Here is a 26,615-nt window from a genome sequence, read left to right on the forward strand (position 1 = left end):
GATGATTATTGGAAGAATGACTGACCTGGGCTGCTCGCATGGTGTATTGGAAGGCCGGCTGACGACGGTTGCTCCATAGAGTTACGCACTGGGAGGTGTGGTGAGGAAGATGGGCGCCCAAAGGATTGTTGAATGGTTGGCAGATGGTATTAGCACCGAGGCACAGTTAAGAGGGGTTAAGGAACCCTACCGACGATAGTGGACACCAAAATTTTTAAAGATTTGTTTGCCAGTAGCCTACCTGAGGGATGTGACTGGAAAAGTGGTTGTCAGCTGTCGCTTTGGAGGGTGAAGGTGAAAGGTTAGTGTGCAACAGTTACTCTCATAGATGTTTTAAGGCTGGCACACGACCGTCGTCATGTGGGAATGTCGAATGGCAGGCTGAAAGTGGGCGTCTTCAAAGTTGCTGTTGTGGTGGAGGATTTGCTGACGACAGCCGCCCACAGGTATGTGTTGGAATGTTGTCTGGCAAAGGCCTCTCGTACGGTTGTGCTGGAGTGTGGCGGATAACGGTCGTCTCTAGGGATGTGTTGGAAGGCTTGCCGACGGTCGATTTCCTCCTGGTATATGTTGGGAAGTTGGCCGAACTCGTGCGATTCCCAGGAATGTTGGAAGGCATCTCGTAACACCTGCCTTCAAAGGGCGATGTTGGAAGGTTGGCAGACGACGGCTACCCGAAAGGAAGTTGTTCTTAGGTTAGCTGATAAAGGGAAGAGCCCAGGGACGTGTTATGAGATTTCCCGACGATAGCCTCCTCCAGGGACATGTTTGAAGATAGTCTGGCAGCGGCGGCTTTAGGATGTGTTGGATTCTTGTGTGACCACGGCTGGTCTGGGGATTTGTTAGAATGCTGACTTGACAACGATTACCCCAGGGTTAGTTCGTCAACGTGTACCCTTCCCCTCCCCAGGGATGGGTTGGGATATTGTCCTGACAGATGTATATAGTGCCAGGGATGTGTTAGAAGGTTGTTTGACACTGGGCGCACCAGGGATGGCTTCCGCACTTGGGGACGCACACCAGGGATGGCCTCCCCGCTGGGATCAACCGCAGGATGACATCCGGGCGTGGGATCAGCCCAGCTATGGCGTCGGGGCTGGGGATCACCCTAGGGATGACCTCCGAACTGGGAATCACCCCAGGGAAAGCCTGCCAGGGGATCACCTTAGGGAGGAGGCTGGTGCCTCTCTGGTGGACGCCAGTGTGTTAGCCAGACAACACGAACGCTGCGGCGAACAACGCTCACGTTATTTGTTGTTGAGGATGACCAGGCCTCGACATCCCCCCCACTTCCCTTTTTTTCTGTCGTGATCTCACCAATACTAACCCTGTTCCTGTTGCTTCTGTAGCTTATCATCTTTTTCTCTCCTACCCTCTTCCCCATCATCTTCTCCATCATCATTATCATCATTCACTTCCTTCTCGTCGTCTAATTCACACATCCTCTTGTTTTTGCTGTGTTTGTGGCTTTCCCGTTTCAATCCGCTGCCCCTCCCTAGATGATCCTTCCTGTCTTTTGTTTCTCCCCGTCCTTCGTCCTGTAGGTTTTGTGATCGCGTTTGTAAGGCAGCACCAAACGTCGCTTTCCAGGCCTCCCTCTCACCTCCTGAGTTGTAGGGAGGTTTACTCTCAAACATCAAACAACCCCCACACGGGCTGCCTCCTCTTCCTCCTCCCTCGACCACCCCGTCACGTCACAGCCAGGAATACACCAACTAATTAATATTTGCGATCATGTGGGCGAGAATGTCAACTTGTGTGTGTGTGTGTGTGTGTGTGTGTGTGTGTGTGTGTGTGTGTGGAGGGAGTTACAGCTGCCAAGGACGATGTTTCCTCAAGGGGGAATTTTTTTCATCAGTGACTGATATCTGAACTATAAATCAACCATTTACTTAAATTGGAAAAAAAAAAGTCATCCTTAGTAGAATGTTGCAGATGTTACGATTAATATGTGAATTTGTTTGATTTGTTTCAATCAGTGATATACATTCTCGGCAGTGATATCAGGTTAAGAAGTCGAGTCAGTTTCGGTGACCCAGCACGCGAAATGACCTGACCTCCGTGACCTAAGTTAGGCTTTAGGGGTTAGGAGTGGCAGCAGCCACCACCAGGGCTATAAATAACTAGTTACCAGCGGTCACCAAGCAAGGATGACCTCAGTCCTCTGCCTGCCGGGTATTATGAAACGTCAGTGCAAACATGCGGAGTGAGCGGGTGTCGGGGGATACGTCTGATAGTGGAGTTGTTAAGGTTGGTGTAGCAAGCAGTGTTGGTGTGGGCGGGCGTGTGGCAGGCAGTATTGGTGTGGGCCGGCGTGTGGCAGGCAGTATTGGTGTGGGCGGGCGTGTGGCAGGCAGTGTTGGTGTGGGCGGGCGTGTAGCAAGCAGTGTTGGTGTGAGCGGGTGTGTGGCAGGCAGTATTGGACTGGGCGGGCGTGTTGCAGGCAGTGTTGGTGTGGGCGGGTGTGTGGCAGGCAGTATTTGACTGGGCGGGCGTGTAGCAGGCAGTATTGGTGTGGGCGGGCGTGTGGCAGGCAGTATTGGTGTAGGCGGGCGTGTGGCAGGCAGTATTGGTGTGGGCGGGCGTGTGGCAGGCAGTGTTGGTGTGGGCGGGCGTGTAGCAAGCAGTGTTGGTGTGAGCGGGTGTGTGGCAGGCAGTATTGGACTGGGCGGGCGTGTGGCAGGCAGTGTTGGTGTGGGCGGGCGTGTGGCAGGCAGTATTGGAGTGGGCAGGCAGTATTGGTGTGGGCGGGCGTGTGTCAGGCAGTGTTGGTGTGGGCGTGAATTACCCATTTATAGCTAGGTGAGGGCGTTGTGTGTCAGGCTGGCTGATTTCGTATATGATAATAATAATAATAATAATAGTAATGATAATAATGATAATAATAATAATAATAGTAATAATAATAATGATGATAATAATAACAATAATAAATTGTAAGAATGGGTAACAATAATACTGTAATTGACGAGCGGTTTATTCATTGTGTGTGATGACGTGTACGTGTATTAAGTGTACGTGCATTTGCATTTGTGTGCGTGCGTGTTGTGTGTGACATCACCAGTGTGGTAGGGCAGACTGCCAAGTTCTTGGGCAATAGTGTTTTGGTTGTACAGTTGTACACGTCCCGCCCTTTACCATGTCCATTTATGAATGGCTTCTCTTTTATATATAGATACATCACGGTGTCGAGTTTTCAGTCTTCTTTCTTCATTTTCTACTTCTTGCTTGCCTGTTCTTCTTGGCCTTTTTCTTTTGCCACATCTGGAAGCGTACCCCTTCTCCACGTCTCATTATTTCATCATCTCCATCAGCCTTCGTGTTTCTCATTTCATTATTTCTATACAGAGGCTCCTCCACCCAGCTACCTTCCTCATCCATTCGACCTTTCCCCACTACCTCCCAACCCACAAGCATGTGCCATCCTTTGCTTGAATGTACCCAGGGATGGCCGTGCGATTAGTGCCTCTTGACTAGTGATAAAAGAGAGACGGGGTTCGATCCAGCGCTTAAACAAGTGCGCTGGTCTCTCTCTCTCTCTCTCTCTCTCTCTCTCTCTCTCTCTCTCTCTCTCTCTCTCTCTCTCTCTCTCTCTCTCTCTCTCTCGGTAAGGACTTTAAAACAAACAAGAGTGGACTCGGAGAAATACCTCGATACCGAGGTAAATTTCTGACGAGAATTCAAGACCTTTTTATCGGTAAGATGTGTTGTGCCTCGAGGCTCTCTATTCCTGCTCCACCCCACTATACTGGGAGTGGAGGAATTACATTAAAAGTGATGTGTACGAATAGGCTGTAGTGGTCCCAGTACACGATAGGGAAATTCGCTTACCCTTTTTAATCCAGGCAGCTGTCCTCCACCTCTGTACCCAGTTATGAAGCCTCCGTCTCACCAGCCATCCCTTTATCCCCCAACTTTCCAGCCATACTAGAAGTCCAGACCTTCCCTGTCATATATATATATATATATATATATATATATATATATATATATATATATATATATATATATATATATATATATATATACGGTTGCTTCACTGAACCTCCACTTCCACAATCATTCACCCAGCCTGCTGCCACCCTAATTATTTACTCAGCCAGCTCCCCGCCCCGCCTCCTCAACCGCTGGACCATTTCCCTCACTTCTTAGCCAGATACTTACCCCTCTCTCTCTCCCCTTCTCCACCAACCATATCTCCACCCACACTTCCCCAGCCATGTAACATTTCCCATGTTATGCTCTGTACAGCCATGACGCCCTCTTCCTTATCCCTGGATCCAGGTTCCCGCTACTCCGGCCATGAACCCAGGTCCCCACTACTCCCGCCATGAACCCAGGTCCCCACTACTCCGACCATGAACCCAGTATCCCACCACTCCAGCCATGTACCCAGTCCCACACTTCTGCCATGAACCTCGTTTTCTCCACTTCTTCAAACGCTAAAGCACTTCTTCCGCTACGAATCCAGTCCCTCCATATTCCCAAGCATGAACCCAATTCTCCCACTTCCCCTCTGTAAGCCCAGTTCTCTCACTTCCCTTGTTGCCATAAACCTAGTTCTCCAACATCTTCTCAGCCAACAGCCAAGTTTCAACCACTTTACCAGCCATAAACCTACTAGTTCCCACGACTTCCCCAACTATGAACCCAGTTCCCCGCCTCTCAAACCATGTACCCAACCCCTCCAGCTGCTTAACCATATACACATCTTTGTCCGTAACATCCATGCAGCCAGCCTCCATCATTCTCTCATGTATATTCACCTTCTGCAACGATGCTCTCATCCCCCATACACCCGTGTTGGGCCAAGCATGCATCGTGTAGGTGGAAGCCTCCGTTGCTGGGCCGGACCTCCTGCCGGCCACTGACAGGTTCGCCCTGTTTGGCCGCGAGTGGGCGAGTAGACTAAACCATTAATGAACCTCGGTTCGAACCCAAGACGCGACCTTCTAACGTTACAGACACTCGTGTAGATGTGAGTGAGAATTCTCTACTCTCTTCTGAACCGACAAGACAAACAGTTGGCCTAGTACCTCGTGTGGTTAAGGCTCAGCTCTGCCTGCAGGCGGGGGGGGAAGAGAGGGCAGGGTATCGTGAAGCGTCTTCAGGCAACAGAAAAGGTTGAGAGTTGGTGATAAGAGTTGTAAAGTATGGATGGTGGCGGCCGAGTGGCCCGGCTCTTGGGTCCGGGTAACACTCACTTAGTGGCCGGCGGTCATTGCGCTACATTAGACATGATGTAATATATCCCACTGGTCGATAACGCTCTGATAATGCCAGCAGAAATGAAAGCAGGTGTACAGCTTGCCTCGCAGTTAAGTATTTACGTATGGTTACGTATGTGGGTGTGAAAGATAGTATGCGGTCGTTACAAATTCAGATTGAATGAAGTCTGTGATTATATATATATATATATATATATATATATATATATATATATATATATATATATATATATATAAATTGAGAGTATTGTGTAGTTTGTGTATGTGTGTGATGTTGGGTGCCGGAGTCAACTGAGTATGGGGTGTAAAGTGCCGAGGTTAGTATCGGACGAGAGGCGTGGCTGCTTGACGCCTCCACCACCAACACATGTTCTGTCCTGAAGAGAGAACCTCTCTCTCTCTCTCTCTCTCTCTCTCTCTCTCTCTCTCTCTCTCTCTCTCTCTCTCTCTCTCTCTCTCTCTCTCTCTCTCTTTCTCTCATTGTAGACGGTCGGACAGACTGTAGCATGAGAGGCAAACTCTGGTGATGGTGAAAGTTTGACCCGAGGGAGAATGACCTTTGATCTCATGTTGTTTTCTCCGAGGATGACCTTGTCCCTAAGGTCCCACACTGCCTCAAGCCTTTTCTTGCGTCTCCCAGTGTTTTCTCGGCCCTCAACCCCTCTACCTTCCCCCACACCCACCAGCATTCCCCCATGGTGAGGACAGCCCCAACTTTAACTGTGCCGACGTCACCAACCCCCCCAGTGATATCATGAGCGACATCACCGTAGGACATCAGGGTAACGCCCATATTCTGTTCTCCATCCTCTCTTATTGCGAACCACACATTCCCACTACATACCACCTTCGCTATATGAACCACACATTCCCACTACATACCTTCTTCACTATATGAACCACACGGTCCCACTGCATACCACCTTCACTATATGAACCACACATTCCCACTACATACCTTCTTCACTATATGAACCACACGGTCCCACTGCATACCACCTTCACTATATGAACCACACAGTCTCACTGCATACCACCTTCACTGTATGAACCACAAAGTCCCACTACATACCACCTTCACTGTATGAACCACACGGTCCCACTACATACCACCTTCACTGTATGAACCACACAGTCCCATTACATACCACCTTTATTGCATGAACCACACAGTCCCACTAAATACCACCTTCACTGTATGAACCACACAGTCCCACTACATACCACCTTCACTATATGAACCACATATTCCCACTACATACCACCTTCACTATATGAACCACACAGTCCCACTACATACCACCTTCACTGTATGAACCACACAGTCCCACTACATACCACCTTTACCGTATGAACCACACAGCCCCACTACATACCACCTTCACTGTATGAACCACACGGTCCCACTACATACCACCTTCACTGTATGAACCACAAAGTCCCACTACATACCACTTTCACTGTATGAACCACACGGTCCTACTACATACCACCTTCACTGTATGAACCACACAGTCCCATTACATACCACCTTTATTGCATGAACCACACGGTCCCACTGCATACCACCTTCACTGTATGAACCACACGGTCCCACTACATACCACCTTCACTGCATGAACCACACAGTCCCACTACATACCACCTTCACTGTATGAACCACACGGTCCCACTACATACCACCTTCACTGTATGAACCACACAGTCCCACTACATACCACCTTCACTGTATGAACCACACAGTCCCATTACATACCACCTTCACTGCATGAACCACACAGTCTCAGTACATACCACCTTCACCGTGTGAAGCACACTGTATATACCAACTTCACACTGTATGAACCATTCTGTACTAGTATATACCACCTTCACCTTGTGACCCATTCTGTATCAGTATATACCACCTTCACCGTGTGGACCATTCTGTATCAGTTCGGCCTTATCAAAAGCATTGTACCAACTCGCCCTATTGACCACACTCCCCACAGCGCAAATTTATCTCATTTACCACTTTGTTTACCCAATGGCATCTTAGCTACGTCTCTTCGTTGTACATCAACTGACTTGTATTTCTTTCTTGTATCTCTCCTGATGATGTAATTATTACACGAAAGTGCACTTGGGAACTTACCGTGTTTCATTTTTTTTTCTATTTTTCCCAAAAGAAAGAACAGAGAAGGGGGCCAGGTGAGGATATTCCCACAAAGGCCCAGTCCTCTGTTCTTGACGCTACCTCGCTAATGCGGGAAATGGCAAATAGTATGAAAGAAGAAATATATATATATATATATATATATATATATATATATATATATATATATATATATATATATATATATTATTATTATTATTATTGTTATTTTGCTTTGTCGCTGTCTCCCGCGTTAGCGAGGTAGCGCAAGGAAACAGACGAAAGAATGGCCCAATCAACCCACATACACATGTATATACATACACGTCCACACACGCAAATATTCATGCCTATACATCTCAATGTACACATATATATACACACACAGACATATACATATATACACATGTACATAATTCATACTGTCTGCCTTTATTTATTCCCATCGCCACCTCGCCACACATGGAATAACAACCCCCTCCCCCCTTATGTGTACGAGGTAGCGCAAGGAAAAGACAACAAAGGCTCCATTCGATCACACTCAGTCTCTAGCTGTCATGTAATAATGCACCGAAACCACAGCTCCCTTTCCACATCCAGGCCCCACAGAACTTTCCATGCTTTACCCCAGACGCTTCACATGCCCTGGTTCAATTCATTGACAGCACGTCGACCCCGGTATACCACATGGTTCCAATTCACTCTATTCCTTGCACGCCTTTCACCATCCTGCATGTTCAGGCCCCGATCACTCAAAATCTTTTTCACTCCATCTTTCCACCTCCAGTTTGGTCTCCCACTTCTCTCTTTCCCTCCACCTCTGACACATATATCCTCTTGGTCAATCTTTCCTCACTCATTCTCTCCATGTGACCAAAACACCCTCTTCTGCTCTCTCAACCATACTCTTTTTATTTCCACACATCTCTCTTACCCTTACATTACTTACTCGACCAAACCACCTCACACCACATGTTGTCCTCAGACATCTTATTTCCCGCACATCCACCCTCCTGCGCACAACTCTATCCATAGCCCACGCCTCGCAACCGTACAACATTGTTGGAACCACTATTCCTTCAAACATATCCAGTTTTGCTTTCGGAGATAATCTTCTCGACTTCCAAACATTCTTCAAGGCTCCCAGAATTTTCGCCCCCTCCCCCACCCTATGATTTACTTCCGCTTCCATGGTTCCATCCGCTGCCAGATCCACTCCCTGATATCTAAAACACTTTACTTCCTCCAGTTTTTCTTCCATTCAAACTTACCTCCCAGTAGACTTGACCCTCAACCCTACTGTACCTAATAACCTTGCTCTTATTCACATTTACTCCTAACTTTCTTCTTTCACACACTTTACCAAACTCAGTCACCAGCTTCTGCAGTTTCTCACATGAATCAGCCACCAGCGCTGTATCATCAGCGAACAACAACTGACTCACTATCCCCTGGGGATAGGGGAGAAAGAATACTTCCCACGCATTCCTCACGTGTTGTAGAAGGCGACTAAAGGGGACGGGAGCGGGGGGCCAGAAACCCTCCCCTCCTTGTATTTTAACTTTCTAAAAGGGGAAACAGAAGAAGGAGTCACGTTGGGAGTGCTCATCCTCCTCGAAAGCTCAGATTGGGGTGTCTAAATGTGTGTGGATGTAACCAAGATGAGAAAAAAGGAGAGATAGGTAGTATGTTTGAGGAAAGGAACCTGGATGTCTTGGCTCTGAGTGAAACGAAGTTCAAGAGTAAAGGGGAAGAGTGGTTTGGGAATGTCTTGGGAGTAAAGTTAGGGGTTAGTGAGAGGACAAGAGCAAGGGAAGGAGTAGCACTACTCCTGAAACAGGAGTTGTGGGAGTATGTGATAGAGTGTGAGAAAGTAAATTCTAGATTTATATGGGTAAAACTGAAAATTGATGGATAGAGATGGGTTATTATTGGTGCATATGCACCTGGGCATGAGAAGAAAGATCATGAGAGGCAAGTGTTTTGGGAGCAGCTGAATGAGTGTTTAGTGGTTTTGATGCACAAGACCGGGTTTTGGTGATGGATGATTTGAATGCAAAGGTGAGTAATGTGGCAGTTGAGGGAATAATTGGTATACATGGGGTGTTCAGTGTTGTAAATGGAAATGGTGAAGATTTATGTGCTGAAAAAGGACTGGTGATTGGGAATGCCTGGTTTAAAAAGAGAGATATACATAAGTATACGTATGTAAGTAGGAGAGATGACCAGAGAGCCTTATTGGATTACGTGTTAATCGATAGGCGCGCGAAAGAGAGACTTTTGGATGTTAATGTGCTGAGAGGTGCATCTGGAGGGATGTCTGATCATTATCTTGTGGAGGCGAAGGTGAAGATTTGTAGGGGTTTTCAGAAAAGAAGAGAGAATGTTGGGGTGAAGAGGGTGGTGAGAGTAAGTGAGCTTGGGAAGGTGACTTGTGTGAGGAAGTACCAGGAGAGACTGAGTACAGAATGGAAAAAGGTGAGAACAAAGGACGTAAGGGGAGTGGGGGAGGAATGGGATGTATTTAGGGAAGCAGTGATGGCTTGCGCAAGGGATGCTTGTGGCATGAGAAGCGTGGGAGGTGGGTTGATTAGAAAGGGTTGTGAGTGGTGGGATGAAGAAGTAGGATTATTAATGAAAGAGAAGAGAGAGGCATTTGGACGATTTTTGCATGGAAAAAATGCAAATGAGTGGGAGATGTATAAAAGGAAGAGGCAGGAGGTCAAGAGAAAGGTGTAAGAGGTGAAAAAAGGGGCAAATGAGAGTAGGGTTGAGAGAGTATCATTGAATTTTAGGGAGAATAAAAAGATGTTTTGGAAGGAGGTAAATAAAGTGCGTAAGACAAGGGAGCAAATGGGAACTTCAGTGAAGAGGGCTAATGGGAAGGTGATAACAAGTAGTGGTGATGTGAGAAGGAGATGGAGTGAGTATTTTGAAGGTTTGTTGAATGTGTTTGATGATAGAGTGGCAGATATAGGGTGTTTTGGTCGAGGTGGTGTGCAAAATGAGAGGGTTAGGGAAAATGATTTGGTAAACAGAGAAGAGGTAGTTAAAGCTTTGCGGAAGATGAAAGCCGGCAAGACAGTAGGTTTGGATGGTATTGCAGTGGAATTTATTAAAAAAGAGGGTGACTGTATTGTTGGCTGGTTGGTAAGGTTATTTAATGTATGTATGATTCATGGTAAGGTGCGTGAGGATTGGCGGAATGCGTGCATAGTGCCATTGTACAAAGGCAAAGGGGATAAGAGTGAGTGCTCAAATTACAGAGGTATAAGTTTCTTGAGTATTCCTGGTAAATTATATGGGAGGGTATTGATTGAGAGGGTGAAGGCATGTACAGAGCATCAGATTGGGGAAGAGCAGTGTGGTTTCAGAAGTGGTAGAGGATGTGTGGATCAGGTGTTTGCTTTGAAGAATGTATGTGAGAAATACTTAGAAAAGCAAATGGATTTGTATGTAGCATTTATGGATCTGGAGAAGGCATATGATAGAGTTGATAGAGATGCTCTGTGGAAGGTTTTAAGAATATATGGTGTGGGAGGCAAGTTGTTAGAAGCAGTGAAAAGTTTTTATCGAGGATGTAAGGCATGTTTACGAGTAGGAAGAGAGGAAAGTGATTGGTTCTCAGTGAATGTAGGTTTACGGCAGAGGTGTGTGATGTCTCCATGGTTGTTTATTTGTTTATGGATGGGGTTGCTAGTGAGGTGAATGCACGAGTTTTAGAAAGAGGGGCAAGTATGCAGTCTGTTGTGGATGAGAGAGCTTGGGAAGTGAGTCAGTTGTTGTTCGCTGATGATACAGCGCTGGTGGCTGATTCATGTGAGAAACTGCAGAAGCTGGTGACTGAGTTTGGTAAAGTGTGTGAAAAAAGAAAGCTGAGAGTAAATGTGAATAAGAGCAAGGTTATTAGGTAAAGTAGGGTTGAGGGTCAAGTCAATTGGGAGTTAAGTTTGAATGGATAAAAACTGGAGGAAGTAAAGTGTTTTAGATATCTGGGAGTGGATTTGGCAGCGGATGGAACCATGGAAGCGGAAGTGAATCATAGAGTGGGGGAGGTGGCGAAAATTCTGGGAGCGTTGAAGAATGTGTGGAAGTCGAGAACATTATCTCGGAAAGCAAAACTGGGTATGTTTGAAGGAATAGTGGTTCCAACAATGTTGTATGGTTGCGAGGCGTGGGCTATGGATAGAGTTGTGCGGAGGAGGGTGGATGTGCTGGAAATGAGATGTTTGAGGACAATATGTGTTGTGAGGTGGTTTTTTTTCGAGTGAGTAATGTAAGGGTAGGAGAGATGTGTGGTAATAAAAAGAGTGTGGCTGTGAGAGCAGAAGAGGGTGTTTTGAAATGGTTTGGGCACATGGGGAGAATGAGTGAGGAACGATTGACCAAGAGGATATATGTGTCAGAGGTGGAGGGAACGAGGAGAAGTGGGAGACCAAATTGGAGGTGAAAAGATGGAGTGAAAAAGATTTTGAGTGATCGGGGCCTGAACATGCAGGAGGGTGAAAGGCGGGCAAGGAATAGAGTGAATTGGAACGATGTGGTATACCAGAGTGGACGTGCTGTCACTGGATTGAATCAGGGCATGTGAAGCGTCTGAGGTAAACCATGGAAAGTTCTGTGGGGCCTGGATGTGGAAAGGGAGCTGTGTTTTCGGTGCATTATTACATGACAGCTAGAGACTGAGTGTGAACGAATGTGGCCTTTGTTGTCTTTTCCTAGCGCTACCTCGCACACCTGGGGGGGGGGGGGTTGTTATTTCATGTGTGGCGGGGTGGAGATGGGAATGAATAATGGCAGACAGTATGAATTATGTACATGTGTATATATGTATATGTCTGTGTGTGTATAATTAAGTATGCGTTGAGATGTATAGGTATGTATCTTTGCGTGTGTGGACGTGTGTGTATATATATGTGTATGTGGGTGGGTTGGGCCATTCTTTCGTCCTATCACCAGCACTATACCAACTCACCCTGCTAACCACACCCTCCTTGTATAGCAACTCTGTACGAATTCATATTATGAACTCGAATCGCTGGTTCAAGCTGAGTGTTTGTGGTGTATCGCTGAGTTGCTTTTTTACATTTTGGCACTGGCTGCGTCCAATTGTATGTGTGGGTAATGATAGAGTAAAACGATAATGAACGGTTTATTGAATTTACGTAATCATTCAGCTGAAAATATACGGTTGACCTATTTCAGAATTAGGTCATATTAGTGAACTAATTATCAAAGAGCTTAACATCAAGGTAGAGCTGGATATTTCTGTCTGTCTGTCGGTGATGTGACTACAGTATATAAAACTCTTGACACAGATTTGTATGAAAATCTTTCTGATATATTAGGTAGGACTTGGTGAAGGGATAATAGAAAAGGAAGGAGAATGAAGAAGGGATAGATATGTATAATAGGTTCCACGAATCAGGGATAACCCGGTATGGAAAGGGTATGAGTGGTTGATCATCTAGGCGGCTGTGAACACTTTCGCGTCCACAAAAAGGCCCCCGTTTGCCTGTTAGTTTGTGCCACTGTCAGCGACGAGGTTATTGTGCAACCCTATGCTCATACTGTGAGCGGCAGCAGCGCAGAAGGAGAGGTCAAAAGGTCTTCGTCTGAACCTTTTTACTTAAACTGTGACATAATTGCTTTATTACATATGCTAACAATCTCTCTGATGGTAACTTTTACCAGCTAGATTCAGAAGTGGATATAGTCTGAGAATTTCAGGTATCTCATTATTAGCAATGAGTGTTGTACCTTTTCTTGCAGGGTTTGTTTTGGCTCTATCTTTTCACAGTACAAGGCAGTGTTCAGCTTTGTGTTCAAAGCTCTGGTCACAAACTTTACAACGCTCATCATTAACATTCCATTTAAGGCCATTGGGCTAGGGCCATTTATAATTGTAGCCTAACCTAAGCCAGCAGTTACAACATCTTGTGAGCTGATGATCTTATTACTTTCTCCATGTTCGTGTTTTGCTGTAAACATTTCACTGTGATGGCAAAATCCTTTTTTGATTTTTTGGTTATTTTGTAAACATTGCTTACGTATACAAAGAATAGCACGTCAGTGGGAGTATGGGTGTAGGGCACATATATAGGGGTAGGTGGAGGCAAGTATATATTATACTCTGGATATGATGTATGGACATATGAGGGTGACAGGTGGGCCCGGGTGAGGCCCAAGGGACCCACTGGATCCCTTTCCTGTCAACAAATGTTGATAGCACTGTCCAGAAATGTGCAGGTCACATAATTAGAGGAGAACATTTGTATTTTTCTGTTGCACAGCTGAATGCTGGGCAGGGAGGAACCCCGAGGCAAGGCACATCAAAGACCTTAGTAAACGCAGCTTACACGACCCTAGATATGGTCACATATAGTCAAAGCTAAGAGCAGAGGAGGACAGACAGGGGAAAAAAATGACCCGCAGTGTTACGTGCAAGGAGATCTGAAAGCTTGTATCAGGACCACCGCACTGAACTCAGCGTACCACACAGAACAAGACAGGATGGCACATAACCACAGAAAAACTACCCGACCGCCGACTTCTGACAAGACGTTTAGCATCACTTGGTAATTGCCAACATCCTGGGACTTGTTTCTGGTGCATGAGACAATACAAGCATTTGTATGTGACCATCACCTGACTGAGGCAGATACACCGTTTGCTCTTACCATGAACAGGATTAACAAACTGTATCCTATACGCAGTTGGAGTTAACGTGTAAGGGATGGCACAGCTTCACTTGTTATAACCGTGTATTTATTAGCTTTTTATACTTACGTGATGGTTATGTCAGTAAACAAGGATAATAACCGTAGTTTGAAATATTGTATCTATCAGTAGACCAATGTACGTAAAACCAACCAATTTACAGAGCATTTGAGAAATGAGATCATGCTTTAGAAAATTGAAAGTCCGCTCCCAAATGTAATCCTTTTAAGAGCCTTCAACTACCCTACTATACCCAGGTTGGAAATGGCTAGGAAACAACATTGTGGATGTGAACTTCCTCGGGAAAAGTAAACATAAGGGCAGTGTTCGTCCCTATCTAGCAAACAACAGAACCATCCTTTTGGAATTACGTGTCCCTGTTTTGACCCATGATGCAGACCTTGTATATAGCGTTGCCGCCTCTAATAGTGTTTTTATATTGCAGCCTAAAGGCAGTATGAACGAAGGTGAATCCTAGAAACACTATGCTCCATCACAAGTTAGAATTCTGCTAATTTTTAGTTTCACAGTCAAGGTATATACACAGTGGGAAGAAACGAAGATTATTCCCCTTACTTTGAGAATCCTTTGTTTGTCGCAAAAACATCAGTGAGTAGCTGGCTTGTCCGGGACGTGCACTCTGTCACTGGCATTTGGAACTGTCAGACACATTGCCATCTCCGCGGTATGATGTTCTCATAACAGTGTTTCTTGCTATAGCTTTATTTCTGAAAGCAAGATTGGTGAATGACTCTGGTGAATAACGTGCTGGGCTTTGTTGTACGTGGTATGTTTACGCAGTTTCTTTTGTGTACTTAATTTGTGATGAGAACCATTTGATCAAGAAGTTTTCAACTAATTTTGCGCTGTTCGCTGTTGAAGTTTCTTGGATTTGTGCTTTCATTTACAAATTTTTCTTCAGCTTGGACGAATTTCTGAAATAGTGATTTAGTGACAGTTTTCACGTCTGTTGAAAACGTATATGTATGGTGGAGGCGGGAGGGGTGGGGTGGGGACCTAACACGCAACGGTTTCTCTATGGAAATTAAGATATTTCTTCCATTAAGATATGCCATCACACCTTGCGTCGTTATCTTCATGGTACTTTCTCATTTAGCGTCTCTTCCTTACCGTCCTTTTGATATTCCGTTGGCATTGCTGTTCACCCACCCCACCCCACCCCTAGGGTCCCTGGAGAGCCCTCCTTAATGGCCTCTTCTGAGGTATCAGACATCGCCGACAGGCAGGTCTTGTGGGGTGTGTAGCCCGATCCTTTCAGCTGAGGAACTGTTGCCTCGAGGAAAAACCACATTTGTTGCGTATGTGGTTAGAAATGCCTTTTTTTATGCTGGAATTTTCGTATGGGTTAAGATCTTTATGATTTCGTAGAAATAGAGTCTCAACGAACCCATTGGACTGCTCATTGCCTAAGATTGTTCAGTGCATGATGTGTGTGTGTGTGTGTGTGTGTGTGTGTGTGTGTGTGTGTGTGTGTGTGATGTCAGAAGTTGCCTCACGTCCTGGAGAGAGAGAGAGGAATGTGGTATCCAAGGGTGTCCACATTTTCTAACGCTGTTGATTAGGTTGCCCTTGCGGAGAGCTGCCCCTCATGGGAAGTTTCCCATGTTAAGAAGTGCTCTGATGTAGGAGGACACCCTTGGTGGGGAGATACCCTTGATTTGGGAGGGGAAAACTGTTGGTATGGAGGGGCGCTTGGTGGGGAAGACACCCTTTTTTTTTTTGGAGAAGTGGCCTTGGTAGGGAGGCATCCTTGATGGACATCTACCCTTGGTGGAGAAGATGCCTTGGTGGACAGTTTGCCCATATTACAGAGGGGGCCTTGGCATGGGTGGCATCCCTAGTGGAAGGGGTGGCCACGGTATAGGGTTAGGGAGTGATGATGAGAGGAGGGCGCTCCTAGTGGTCGTTTGAGCTCCCAAAGATAATTTGTAGACAGATGTGGAGGAACCTTCATCTGTCAGGAAACATCGGGATTGCAGGATACAGCTAGGCAGCTGTGGGCGGGGCATCAGACCCAGGAGGGAGACGTTGAACCGGCAGCCACGACGCGTCCTTTGATACACACGGGTGACCTGTTTAAGTGGGTTATATTCCTGTTTTGATACCAGCTTGACATGGCCCTCCCACAACAGAATAGTGCGAGGCACTGGAGCCTCTGAGGGAAAAATACCCTCTTTGCTCCCTCTCCTGTTCCTGCTTTTAGAAAGTGATATTGAAACAAGGGGAGTATTTTCATTCCCCCCCCCCCCCTCTCCCGTGACTTTTAAAGCGCGTGCTTCGGCACACAAGAGATACGTGGGTGGTATTTTTTCTCCCTTGGTCTCCGGGATAATGTTGGAACATCATAGCAGTGTCTGGGACTCTAGGTGATGTGTGTACGCCATGACTCTTGCCACTTGTATAGTCGTGTATATATTTATCATGCTGTCTTCATGCCCGTAGCGAGAAATGGGTCATACGTTTCTCTCCAGGTCATTGTGGTCGAGGTCCCTAACATTTCAGTAAGGACCTTCGGGACAGAAGTCAGTTTTGATAAACATAGATGTTGATTTCCTCTTTCTCTTCAGTTACTGAAAAGTAGTCCGGATGTGTTTTCTCCAGGTGGACGGCGTCTGATGTAATTTGTATCCCATTTTTTTTAGTGTTTTATTTCTTATATAACTATAACGGTTAAACCGATTCCTCTAAGTTTTGTTATTAGGCAGAGAGGAGATCCTCTAAGCTAGCTGGCCAAATGATACGCTTGTGCTTTAGGTGAAGTGTGGGTGGATTATTTCATGCAGGGTCCAGGGTCGTTCACTGCATCCAAATTCCAGCCAGTTCTTACAGTTGCTTGCTCCTCTTGTCATAATCTTCCACACCCTTTTCTGTACTTACCATTTAATTCTCCTTGTGCTAATGAAGCTGATGGTGACTGGTATATTCGTTCATAAGAACTACCCTGACCAGCCAACAGCCAGCCTACGTAAAACCAGAAACCGGTTTAGCCTTGGTATATTCCTGTGGCTGTGCTCAGCACCTGTGTCGTCATGGCAGTGGTATTTCCCCGTAGGACCCGACTACCTTTCTTTTTTCCATGGTACCTCTGCAATGCCTGGTGTTGCAACCCTTTCCTCACTTCGACAGTTGCAGCCCGAGGTGGTAAAGCCCCCAGACATTGCTGCCAAACTCGGAGATGGACTTGGTGTCTGGTCGACGGCAGACAAAAGACGATTGACTTTTAATAAATTAACGTGAGTAGTGCAGGGAAACACATGTGTCTGTTGATGATAGGGAAGTAGAGAAGAGTTACCTGGATGTATATATTCCTGCCGTGTACGTGCACATCTGTTACCTAAACCATCACAGTCAGTCGATACTGCAAACAGATGCAACTTTGCTTCTGCTTGTTGGGAACATACACAGGCAAATTATAAGGTGGAACCAGTTCTTAGCTATTCTCGACCACTGCCCACCCCTGACGGATAACCACAGACTGGATACAGGAGTGTCTTTTTTTCCGTCTTTTTACATCCTTTTGAGACTTGCAAATATGACGATTATTGCTCCTGCGTCAGAGAAGCCGTGGCACAGGATCCTTGTAGGGCATTTAGGGTCAGACTTAGCGTTCCTCCGGCTTCCTTTTTCTTCTTTGCCAGTCCGCCTCAGCTCTCGTTTTCTATAATCCTGTTGCTTGTCCTTGCATATTACGTCCTGGTCGTTCCACTGACCTCAGATGTGGCTGCCGGTGGTGTTGGTGTCAGGTGTGCCGGTCCCTCCTCCTGCACCACCACCACCACCACCATCGGAGAGCGAGACGACCCTGATGCACCGTTGGTCGCTGGCGTGAGGCTCATGTTTTGCTGTTGATATTAGCATAACCCTGGGACGGTGGTTACCGCGCTGGTGCTGTTTCTTGGGGGGCCCGGTGGCTACAGCTGGTGCTGTTCCTTGGGCCGCTGGCTACTGTTGCTGCTTGTTCCGTAGGCTGTTAGTAACTACTAGGTCTGTCTTTAAGCCAGATGGCTGCAGCTGCTGATGTTACTGCGGTTACTGGTCAGCTCTGCTATCGTTGTTAAGGCCACTCGCAGCCACTGATGCTGTGTCTGGGTCTGCTTGTGGTGTTGGCTACCACTGGTGCGTTTCCAGAGGTAGCAGGCTATCGCTGGCGCTGTTTTAGGGCAGGTGGCTACCTCTGGTGCTCTTCTTAGGGCCTTTTGCTGCCGTTGGTGCTGAGTTTAGGGCAGCTGGCTACTGTTGCTGACCTTAGGACCTTTAGCTGCCGTTGATGCTGATCTAGGGGCTGTCTTCTGAGGCAAGTGATGCTGCTATGGCTGCTGGCATACCGCTAGTGCTGTTTCAAGGTAGATCAGTGTTTGGCCCGTACCACCCTCACCGTGGAGATACACGCCCAAGATTGTTCATATATATGTTGCCATTGTATTAACTGTTCAGTAATATTCTTAGAAAATTTGTTGTTGGTATTTGTAACATGCTTCCCAACGGCTGCTCTGGCGGCGACCAAGGAACTGGACTTGTCAGCTGGCTCGTGTGAGAAACGATACCCAAGACTTGACCTGTTGGCAAGCTGATGGCAGTGACGATTGGTACTTGGTGGAACGAGCAACATCTGTCTCTGTTTTGCCTGTTATGTATGTTCCATCCCTGACTCTTGAGTTGTCCATTGAGCAACACCTCCCATAGTATCACCAAACAAGTGTGTTCCATGGATGCGTGTTTTTGTGTTGGATATTGAGCAGTGCGAGTCAAGAGTCGTACCTGTCATGACTGGTATGTTCTGTACACAAGTATGAGATGGACCTTAAGCGATACTTGTCAACGTCTCACTGAACATCTGTGTTCTGTGCTTGACTTTGTGATTGGGTATTAAGCAACTTCTTTTACAGTGTTACTGGACAAATGTGTTCCATCCTCGTGTCCATGGTGGACACTAATCAACACTTGCCAGAGTCTCAAAGTCTCTGCCGAAGTGTAAACAACTTTTAGTCTTTTTTGATTGCCTTATCTGAAACACTGTTGCACACAAGGGCTGTCGAATGTTTCATCGTCAGTTAATATTTATACTCCTCTACTACACCATAGATCAAAAGTAATTCAAGCATTTCGACAAGATGGCTGAATAAGATTTAGACATTGTTTCCACTCTGGAGATTTTGTAAGTTCTCTGTTCCAGTGGAGTTTAGCAGTCTTCGTCATTTTGTCTCGGCCTTACAAGACTGCTTCATGGTGTACAGGCCACTAATAGCCTCGGTACATGAGGTTCCCACCGTAAAAAGTGTTCCAAGCCCGTCACAAATGCACCTTCCGTTTATTTACTTTAGGTGAAGTTAAAAAAAGAATTGGATCTCATGCTGAACCTAATGTCCGAGACTGTGGTCATTGTTAACAGATAATTCAATGGATTGTTCGTATAGATTTTAGTGTCATGGTCGTTTGTAAGTGTATGTTTCTCTTACCTTTTACTGAACGTGAGACATGCACGGGCTGTCGGGAGTCAAACCCGCATAGGTTCGAATCCTGGTTGCGGCAGTCGGCCCATGATCCACCCAGCTCTTCATCCTCCTCTTAGGGCTGGTTGATAGATGGGTACCTGGCTCAGGCTGGTGTGTGTGTGTGTGTGTGTGTGTGTGTGTGTGTGTGTGTGTGTGTGTGTGTGTGTGTGTGTGTGTGTGTGTATACTTACATAGGATTAAAACATGGTACACATAAACAACGGTAACACAAGTAACAGCGTTGCCCCCTTGGGTAACAAGTTACACTTCTGCACCCAGAGTAACACCAGTAGCAGCCTGGCTCCCAGGGTAACACAAGTAACAGCGTTGCCCCCTTGGGTAACAAGATACACTTCTGCACCCAGAGTAACACCAGTAGCAGCCTGGCTCCCAGGGTAACACAAGTAACAGCCTGACTCAGGCAACAAGTAGGAGTCTTGTTTCCAGAGTTAACACCAGTATTAGCATGGTTCCCAGGGTAACAACAGTAACACCCTGACTCGCAGTAATAGTCTGGCTCCCAGGGTAACACCATTAATAGCTGGCTAGGTCAGAAGATGGCCAAAGAAAGTTGGTCCCCATCCCCCCAAGTTAAGAGAGAATGATAAGGGGCCGTTACGTAAGACCCGTTGCTCTGACCACCGGTTATAGAGTACGTTGTTTTTGTCTCAGTGTTACAAGTAACACTGTTGGTGTATCTGCTGGAGTGATGTGAGCTCTTACCACAGTGTCGCGTGACCAGCTTAGCGGAGAGAGATATTCCTCCTACGTACGGAGACATACGCAGATCCTCGCACGTACGGAGACGTGCGCAGATCCTCGCACGTACGGAGACGTGCGCAGATCCTCGCACGCACGGAGACGTGCGCAGATCCTCGCACGTACGGAGACGTGCGCAGATATCAGCCCTGCCAGAAAAGATAAGGGATAGAGAAAATATGGATGGGAGGGAGGGAGCAATTATGTAAGTGGACGGATAGAATATTTCAGGGAGAGGGAACGAGTTGAGGGAGAAGTCAGCCTCAGCTGACGGACGGTGGCTGGGGGTTATCATGACAGACTCATCATTGAGGGTGACGAACTACGCTCCCTCCAGCCTCTACATCCCCACCAATCTCGGCCAGTCAGCATCAACAACCAGAGAATGATAGCATGAGAGAGCCCCCACACCCTTATAAGGCCCTGCATTATCGCCTCTACTGCACCTGCACCGATGATCCAACCAGGTCAATGGTCGAGGAGTATAAATGCTGGATCACCTCTTCGTCGTCCAGGCTGTTAAACTGTACAGCTCAGCTGAACAACAGGATTCTATTTATATCCTTGGCCACCTGTGTTGTACGACTGTCGCGTTGTAGACAGTTTTCGTTCTAAGATATTTATTTGCAAGATGTACATAGAGCATTTCACCGAGAGTATGGGTAGTAGGTGGAGGCAAATACAGAGCTCAATGTGGGCACAGTACATTACAGAAACACTCACACAAAAAGATCGTTGCAAGCAGGATGTTTTCCAGCGAACCAATGATTTGTAAAAGTCAGATTTGATATAACGTGTCAGTCGTTTCGATGGATGGTTTTAGGGGGCTGTTAGGGGAAGGGATGAGTTACATAGACACACAGACCACACATACCCCAAAGGTTCAAGCGAGATGGTCTGTTCTTACCTGAAAAAGATGCGGTCCGCTTAAAAGCAGCGGAAGAAAACGATATAGCAAAGCCAAGGCTCTCCACCCTCCACAGAGTGAGTTCAGGACGTGACCATGACTAGAGGCCAGTGTGGATCTCATGGGTAGTTCCCCTCTCGACCTTGTTGGTCGACTGTGCTCCTCGCTATACCTGCTTCACTTCCTGTCGGGGCTGCAGAAGGTTGAAATACCAGGCCCTCCCTCCCAGAGTCATCGTGAAGTGTGTTGGGAAGGACTCTGTGACGTGTAGGGCGGCTTGTATCGCAGCAGTTTTAAGACGTCTTTTCTGACTGTAACTCCTGCACGCCGCCGGCTACCATCGATAGCTTTAAGAGAAATTAAGGTATACTGGAAGAGGTTCTAGTAACTCCATCGGAAGTAGGACATAAGCAAGGTTGAAGACGCAAATGTTCCATTATGTGTCGAGCAGTGACGTGGTCGGCTGGTGTCCGGGAGTCGTGCCGCCGCATAATGTACTTACCTGCCGCCAGCCCGCGCACCTGCCCTCCACCACGCCACCCTCACTCGCTCCCTCCACACTTCGGACATATCTCCGTCGGAGTTTCCCACAGCGGGCGTCGTAAGGGTGTAACAGCCTCGTGTGAGGTACTCACGCTCCTTAACTCGACGCCTGCGGGGAACTAGTCTGTATAAGCAAGTCGTTATAGCAGTTGTTAGTACATGATCTACGTATTAAATTTCAATAATGATGTAAGGCACAAGTTGATGTTCAGGTCATTTTGTGAAGTGATAACTTCAGTGCGTTAAGTAATAGCTTCAGTGCCAGATTGCTGACATTTTTCAATTGTTACCTTCATTTGTCGGAGGTTCCAACGCATGGGGAATGGTGTGGCGAGACTTGGGAGTGCTTTGGTAAGGAGGAGGGTCGGTGTGGTGTGGCCCGGGGCCTGCTGGGGAACCCTGCCTGCCACGCACAACCTCTAGCGACACAGTTAAGACAATTGAGATATTACCTCCGCCATATTTGTCTGGGTCCGTCTTGCAGGGCTGTAGGGACACGACCCACCGCCCACCACGAACCCACCTCGTGTGCTTAACCTCCCAGAGTATTGTTTAGAGTCATAATCATTCTCAAACTACACGTAGTTAAAGCTGATGATTGTTTCCCCTTGGTCCATGTACCATCTCTACAGTCATGAGGGTCGAATCTTGGGTGGAACTGGTGGTGATGCAGCAGGTTAGATGTGTGCCCTACATGTCGGCCTCCAGGGATGGCCGCTGGAAGGTAGGGTGCCAAGGCTAATGTGTGGGACCGACGTGTTTCTGGCGAACATTTCTGTCGTCGCATGTACTTATATGATCTACCTTCACTTTTTAATTATTCCAATACCGTGCCAAAAAAAAAAATCGAATAGGCGATAAATCAGAGATGACTTTTTATGTTTATTCTTGGGAAGTTAATGTATGCTGCTCTTGTTTGCACTGTGTTCATTGAGAAATCAAAAGTTTAGCTGGACAAGATGATATTTCACTCCTCTGGCTTATGGCGGTGCAGGTGTACCGCAAACATGACCCCTGCCTGTACACGGACATGGCCATAACATCATCTCTTAGAGGTGCCAGTGCCCGTGAAGGTCCATACAGACGGCAGGAATGACCGGGTGTTATTGTTATGGTGGATCACGCTTGGTCGTCACCTCCGTCAACATGGCCGCCTTTGTCCTGGGGAGGCCGCCCTCGCTCTCCGTCACGTCCCTTCACGGACACCTTCACTCCTTCACACCCCCCAGCCAAACATTACCTGGGTCTTCATAAAGCTTGTGGTGTTGTAGGGGGTTACGTGTCGTGGTGTAGGGGGTTACGTCTCGTGGTGGTTTAGGGGTTACGTGTCGTGGTGTTGTAGAGGGTTACGTCTCTTGGTGTTGTAGGGGGTTACATTTCGTGTTGTTGTAGGGGGTTACGTCTCGTGGTGTTGTAGAGGGTTACGTCTCGTGGTGTTGTAGGGGGTTACGTCTCGTGGTGTTGTAGGGGGTTACGTGTCGTGGTGTTGTAGGGGGTTACGTCTCGTGGTGTTGTAGGGGGTTACGTCTCGTGGTGTTGTAGGGGGTTACGTCTCGTGGTGTTGTAGGGGGTTACGTGTCGTGGTGTTGTAGGGGGTTACGTCTCGTGGTGTTGTAGAGGGTTACGTCTCGTGGTGTTGTAGGGGGTTACGTCTCATTGTGTTGTAGAGGGTTACGTCTCGTGTTGTTGTAGGGGGTTACATTTCGTGTTGTTGTAGGGGGTTACGTCTCGTGTTGTTGTAGGGGGTTACGTCTCGTGGTGTTGTAGAGGGTTACGTCTCGTGGTGTTGTAGGGGGTTACATTTCGTGTTGTTGTAGGGGGTTACGTCTCGTGGTGTTGTAGGGGGTTACGTCTCGTGGTGTTGTAGGGGGTTACGTCTCGTGGTGTTGTAGGGGGTGACGTCTCATTGTGTTGTAGAGGGTTACGTCTCGTGTTGTTGTAGGGGGTTACATTTCGTGTTGTTGTAGGGGGTTACGTCTCGTGTTGTTGTAGGGGGTTACATTTCGTGTTGTTGTAGGGGGTTACGTCTCGTGGTGTTGTAGAGGGTTACGTCTCGTGGTGTTGTAGGGGGTTACATTTCGTGTTGTTGTAGGGGGTTACGTCTCGTGGTGTTGTAGGGGGTTACGTCTCGTGGTGTTGTAGGGGGTTACGTCTCGTGGTGTTGTAGGGGGTTACGTCTCGTGGTGTTGTAGGGGGTTACGTCTCGTGGTGTTGTAGGGGGTTACGTCTCGTTGTGTTGTAGGGGGTTACGTCTCGTGGTGTTGTAGGGGGTTACGTCTCGTGGTGTTGTAGGGGGGTTACGTCTCTTGGTGTTGTAGAGGGATACGTCTCGTGATGATGTAGGGGGTTACGTCTCGTGGTGTTGTAGGGGGTTACGTCTCATTGTGTTGTAGGGGGTTACGTCTCTTGGTGTTGTAGGGGGTTACATTTCGCGTTGTTGTTGGGGGTTACGTCTCGTGGTGTTGTAGGGGGTTACGTCTCATTGTGTTGTAGGGGGTTACGTCTCGTGGTGTTGTAGGGGGTTACATTTCGCGTTGTTGTTGGGGGTTACGTCTCGTGGTGTTGTAGGGGGTTACGTCTCGTGGTGTTGTAGGGGGTTACGTCTCATTGTGTTGTAGGGGGTTACGTCTCTTGGTGTTGTAGGGGGTTACGTCTCGTTGTGTTGTAGGGGGTTACGTCTCGTGGTGTTGTAGGGGGTTACGTCTCGTGGTGTTGTAGGGGGGTTACGTCTCTTGGTGTTGTAGGGGGTTACGTCTCGTGGTGTTGTAGGGGGGTTACGTCTCTTGGTGTTGTAGGGGGTTACGTCTCGTGGTGTTGTAGGGGGTTACGTCTCGTGGTGCTACGTGATAACCATATCGTGGTCATTATCTTCATCTATGGTGGCGGCGTTGCTGTTCATGTGGTTGCCGTTAATGTGGCTGCTACTGTGGGATCTGGTTATTCCAGTTCCTTGGTATCTGAGGAAATCATTTTTTCTTGTTCTTGCCTTACCTTACCCGCCTCATCCCTCTCTCATATTTCCTCCCTCCAAGTTGGATTAACTTTCCAAAGCTTCGTATTTGAGAGCCTTAAGGGAGAGCCTGATGAAGACATGCTCAATATCACTCCGAACAGGCGATCTTGCTTAGTCTCACGCGCAGGCTACATCACCTTTCTTCTTAACTGTGTCGTTAAAACACATTTTGACAGTAAACTGCGTCTTTCTCAGCTGCTATAGGCCTGCCGAAGACGTTGTGAAACTCCCCGCCAGTTCCCTTGTAAAACAAACAGTAATGGACGAGTCAGGTTTAGCCCTGCCATTATTCCCTTCAAGTGAAGTGAAGTTTGTTTAGGTCAAGTCGAGGACGTAATGGGACATTAAGATGACTGGCAGTGGTTGTCTGGACCGTGTGTGTGTGTGTGTGTGTGTGTGTGTGTGTGTGTGTGTGGAGGAAGGTTTTGTAGCGCAGAATTCCAGGGAGAGGCCAGAGGTGAGGGGTTACTGCTAATGCTGCAGGGTCGGGTGCCCTCTGGGCTTGCTGCAGGCTGCGACGACTGGCAGTGGTGCTGAATCTCATTACATTATCGATTGTACCGAGGCCAGCCATGAGTTGTGTGTAGGAGGAGGGTGTTGTTGCTGGAGCTGAGGACCATCGTAGAAGTAGCGCCGGGGAGAGTAGAGTCAACGAGTGTGTAAATTTTATGGTATAAAACTGGCATATCCATAGCCATGAGGACCCCGTACTTATTGTCCATGGGTGTGCCAGTCCTTGACTGTGTAATTTAAACTTTTGTTTCAAATAGGCTCGATTCCTGATTGCGGCAGACGGTCCACAGTGAACCCAGCTTTTCATCCTTCTCTAGGAGTTGGTCGGTAAATTAGGTACCTGGCTAAGCTAGAATATATGTGTCAAAAGTGGAGGGAACAAAGAGAAGCGGGAGACCAGATTGAGGTGGAAGGATGGAGCAAGAAAGATTTTGAGTGATTGGGGCCTGAACATACAGAAGGGTGAGAGGCTTGCAAGGAATAGAGTGAATTGGAACGATGTAGTATACCGAGGTCGACGTGCTGTCAGTGCTCTGATCCAGGGGATGTGAAACGTCTGGGGTAAACCATAGAAAGGTCTGTGGGGCCTGGATGTGGATAGGGAGCTGTGGTTTCGGTGCTTCACACATGACAACTAGAGACTGAATGTGAACGAATGTGGTCTTTTTTGTCTGTTTTCCTGGAGCTTCCTCGCTGACGCAGGGGGTAACGATGCTATTTCCTGTGGGGCGAGGTAGCACCAGCAGTGGAAGAAGGCTAGCAGGTATGAATATGTACATGTGTATACATGTATATATATATATATATATATATATATATATATATATATATATATATATATATATATATATACATATATATATATATATATATATATTATTTTATCTATTTTGCTTTGTCGCTGTGTCCCGCGTTAGCAAGGTAGCGCAAGGAAACAGACGAAAGAATGGCCCAACCCACCCACATACACATGTATATACATACACGTCCACACACGCAAATATACATACCTATACATCTCATTGTACACATATATATACACACACAGACATATACATATATACACATGTACACAATTCATACTGTCTGCCTTTATTTATTCCCATCGCCACTCCGCCACACATGGAATAACAACCCTTTCCCCCCTCATGTGTGCGAGGTAGCGCTAGGAAAAGACAACAGAGGCCCCATTCGTTCACACTCAGTCTCTACCTGTCATGTAATAATGCACCGAAACCACAGCTCCCTTTCCACATCCAGGCCCCACAGAACTTTCATGGTTTAT

General features: G+C 47.0%; 1 protein-coding gene across 6 annotated transcripts in view; it reads left to right on the forward strand.

The window, feature by feature from the left end:
• LOC139758841 (uncharacterized) overlaps positions 1-26,615 on the forward strand; it is a 557,798-nt gene that overhangs the window by 374,602 nt on the left and 156,581 nt on the right. Inside the window, exon 1 of one of the 6 annotated variants that reach the window (XM_071680696.1) lies at positions 5,968-6,010. The exons of the other annotated variants lie outside the window; for them this stretch is intronic. Coding sequence (XP_071536797.1) covers positions 5,983-6,010 — 28 coding nt within the window. The 5' untranslated portion in view covers positions 5,968-5,982. Of the gene's footprint in view, positions 1-5,967; positions 6,011-26,615 lie in introns of those variants that run through there. 6 annotated transcript variants of the gene reach the window in all.

Source organism: Panulirus ornatus, chromosome 31 (genome assembly GCF_036320965.1).
Source record: "Panulirus ornatus isolate Po-2019 chromosome 31, ASM3632096v1, whole genome shotgun sequence".
Lineage (NCBI taxonomy): Eukaryota > Metazoa > Arthropoda > Malacostraca > Decapoda > Palinuridae > Panulirus > Panulirus ornatus.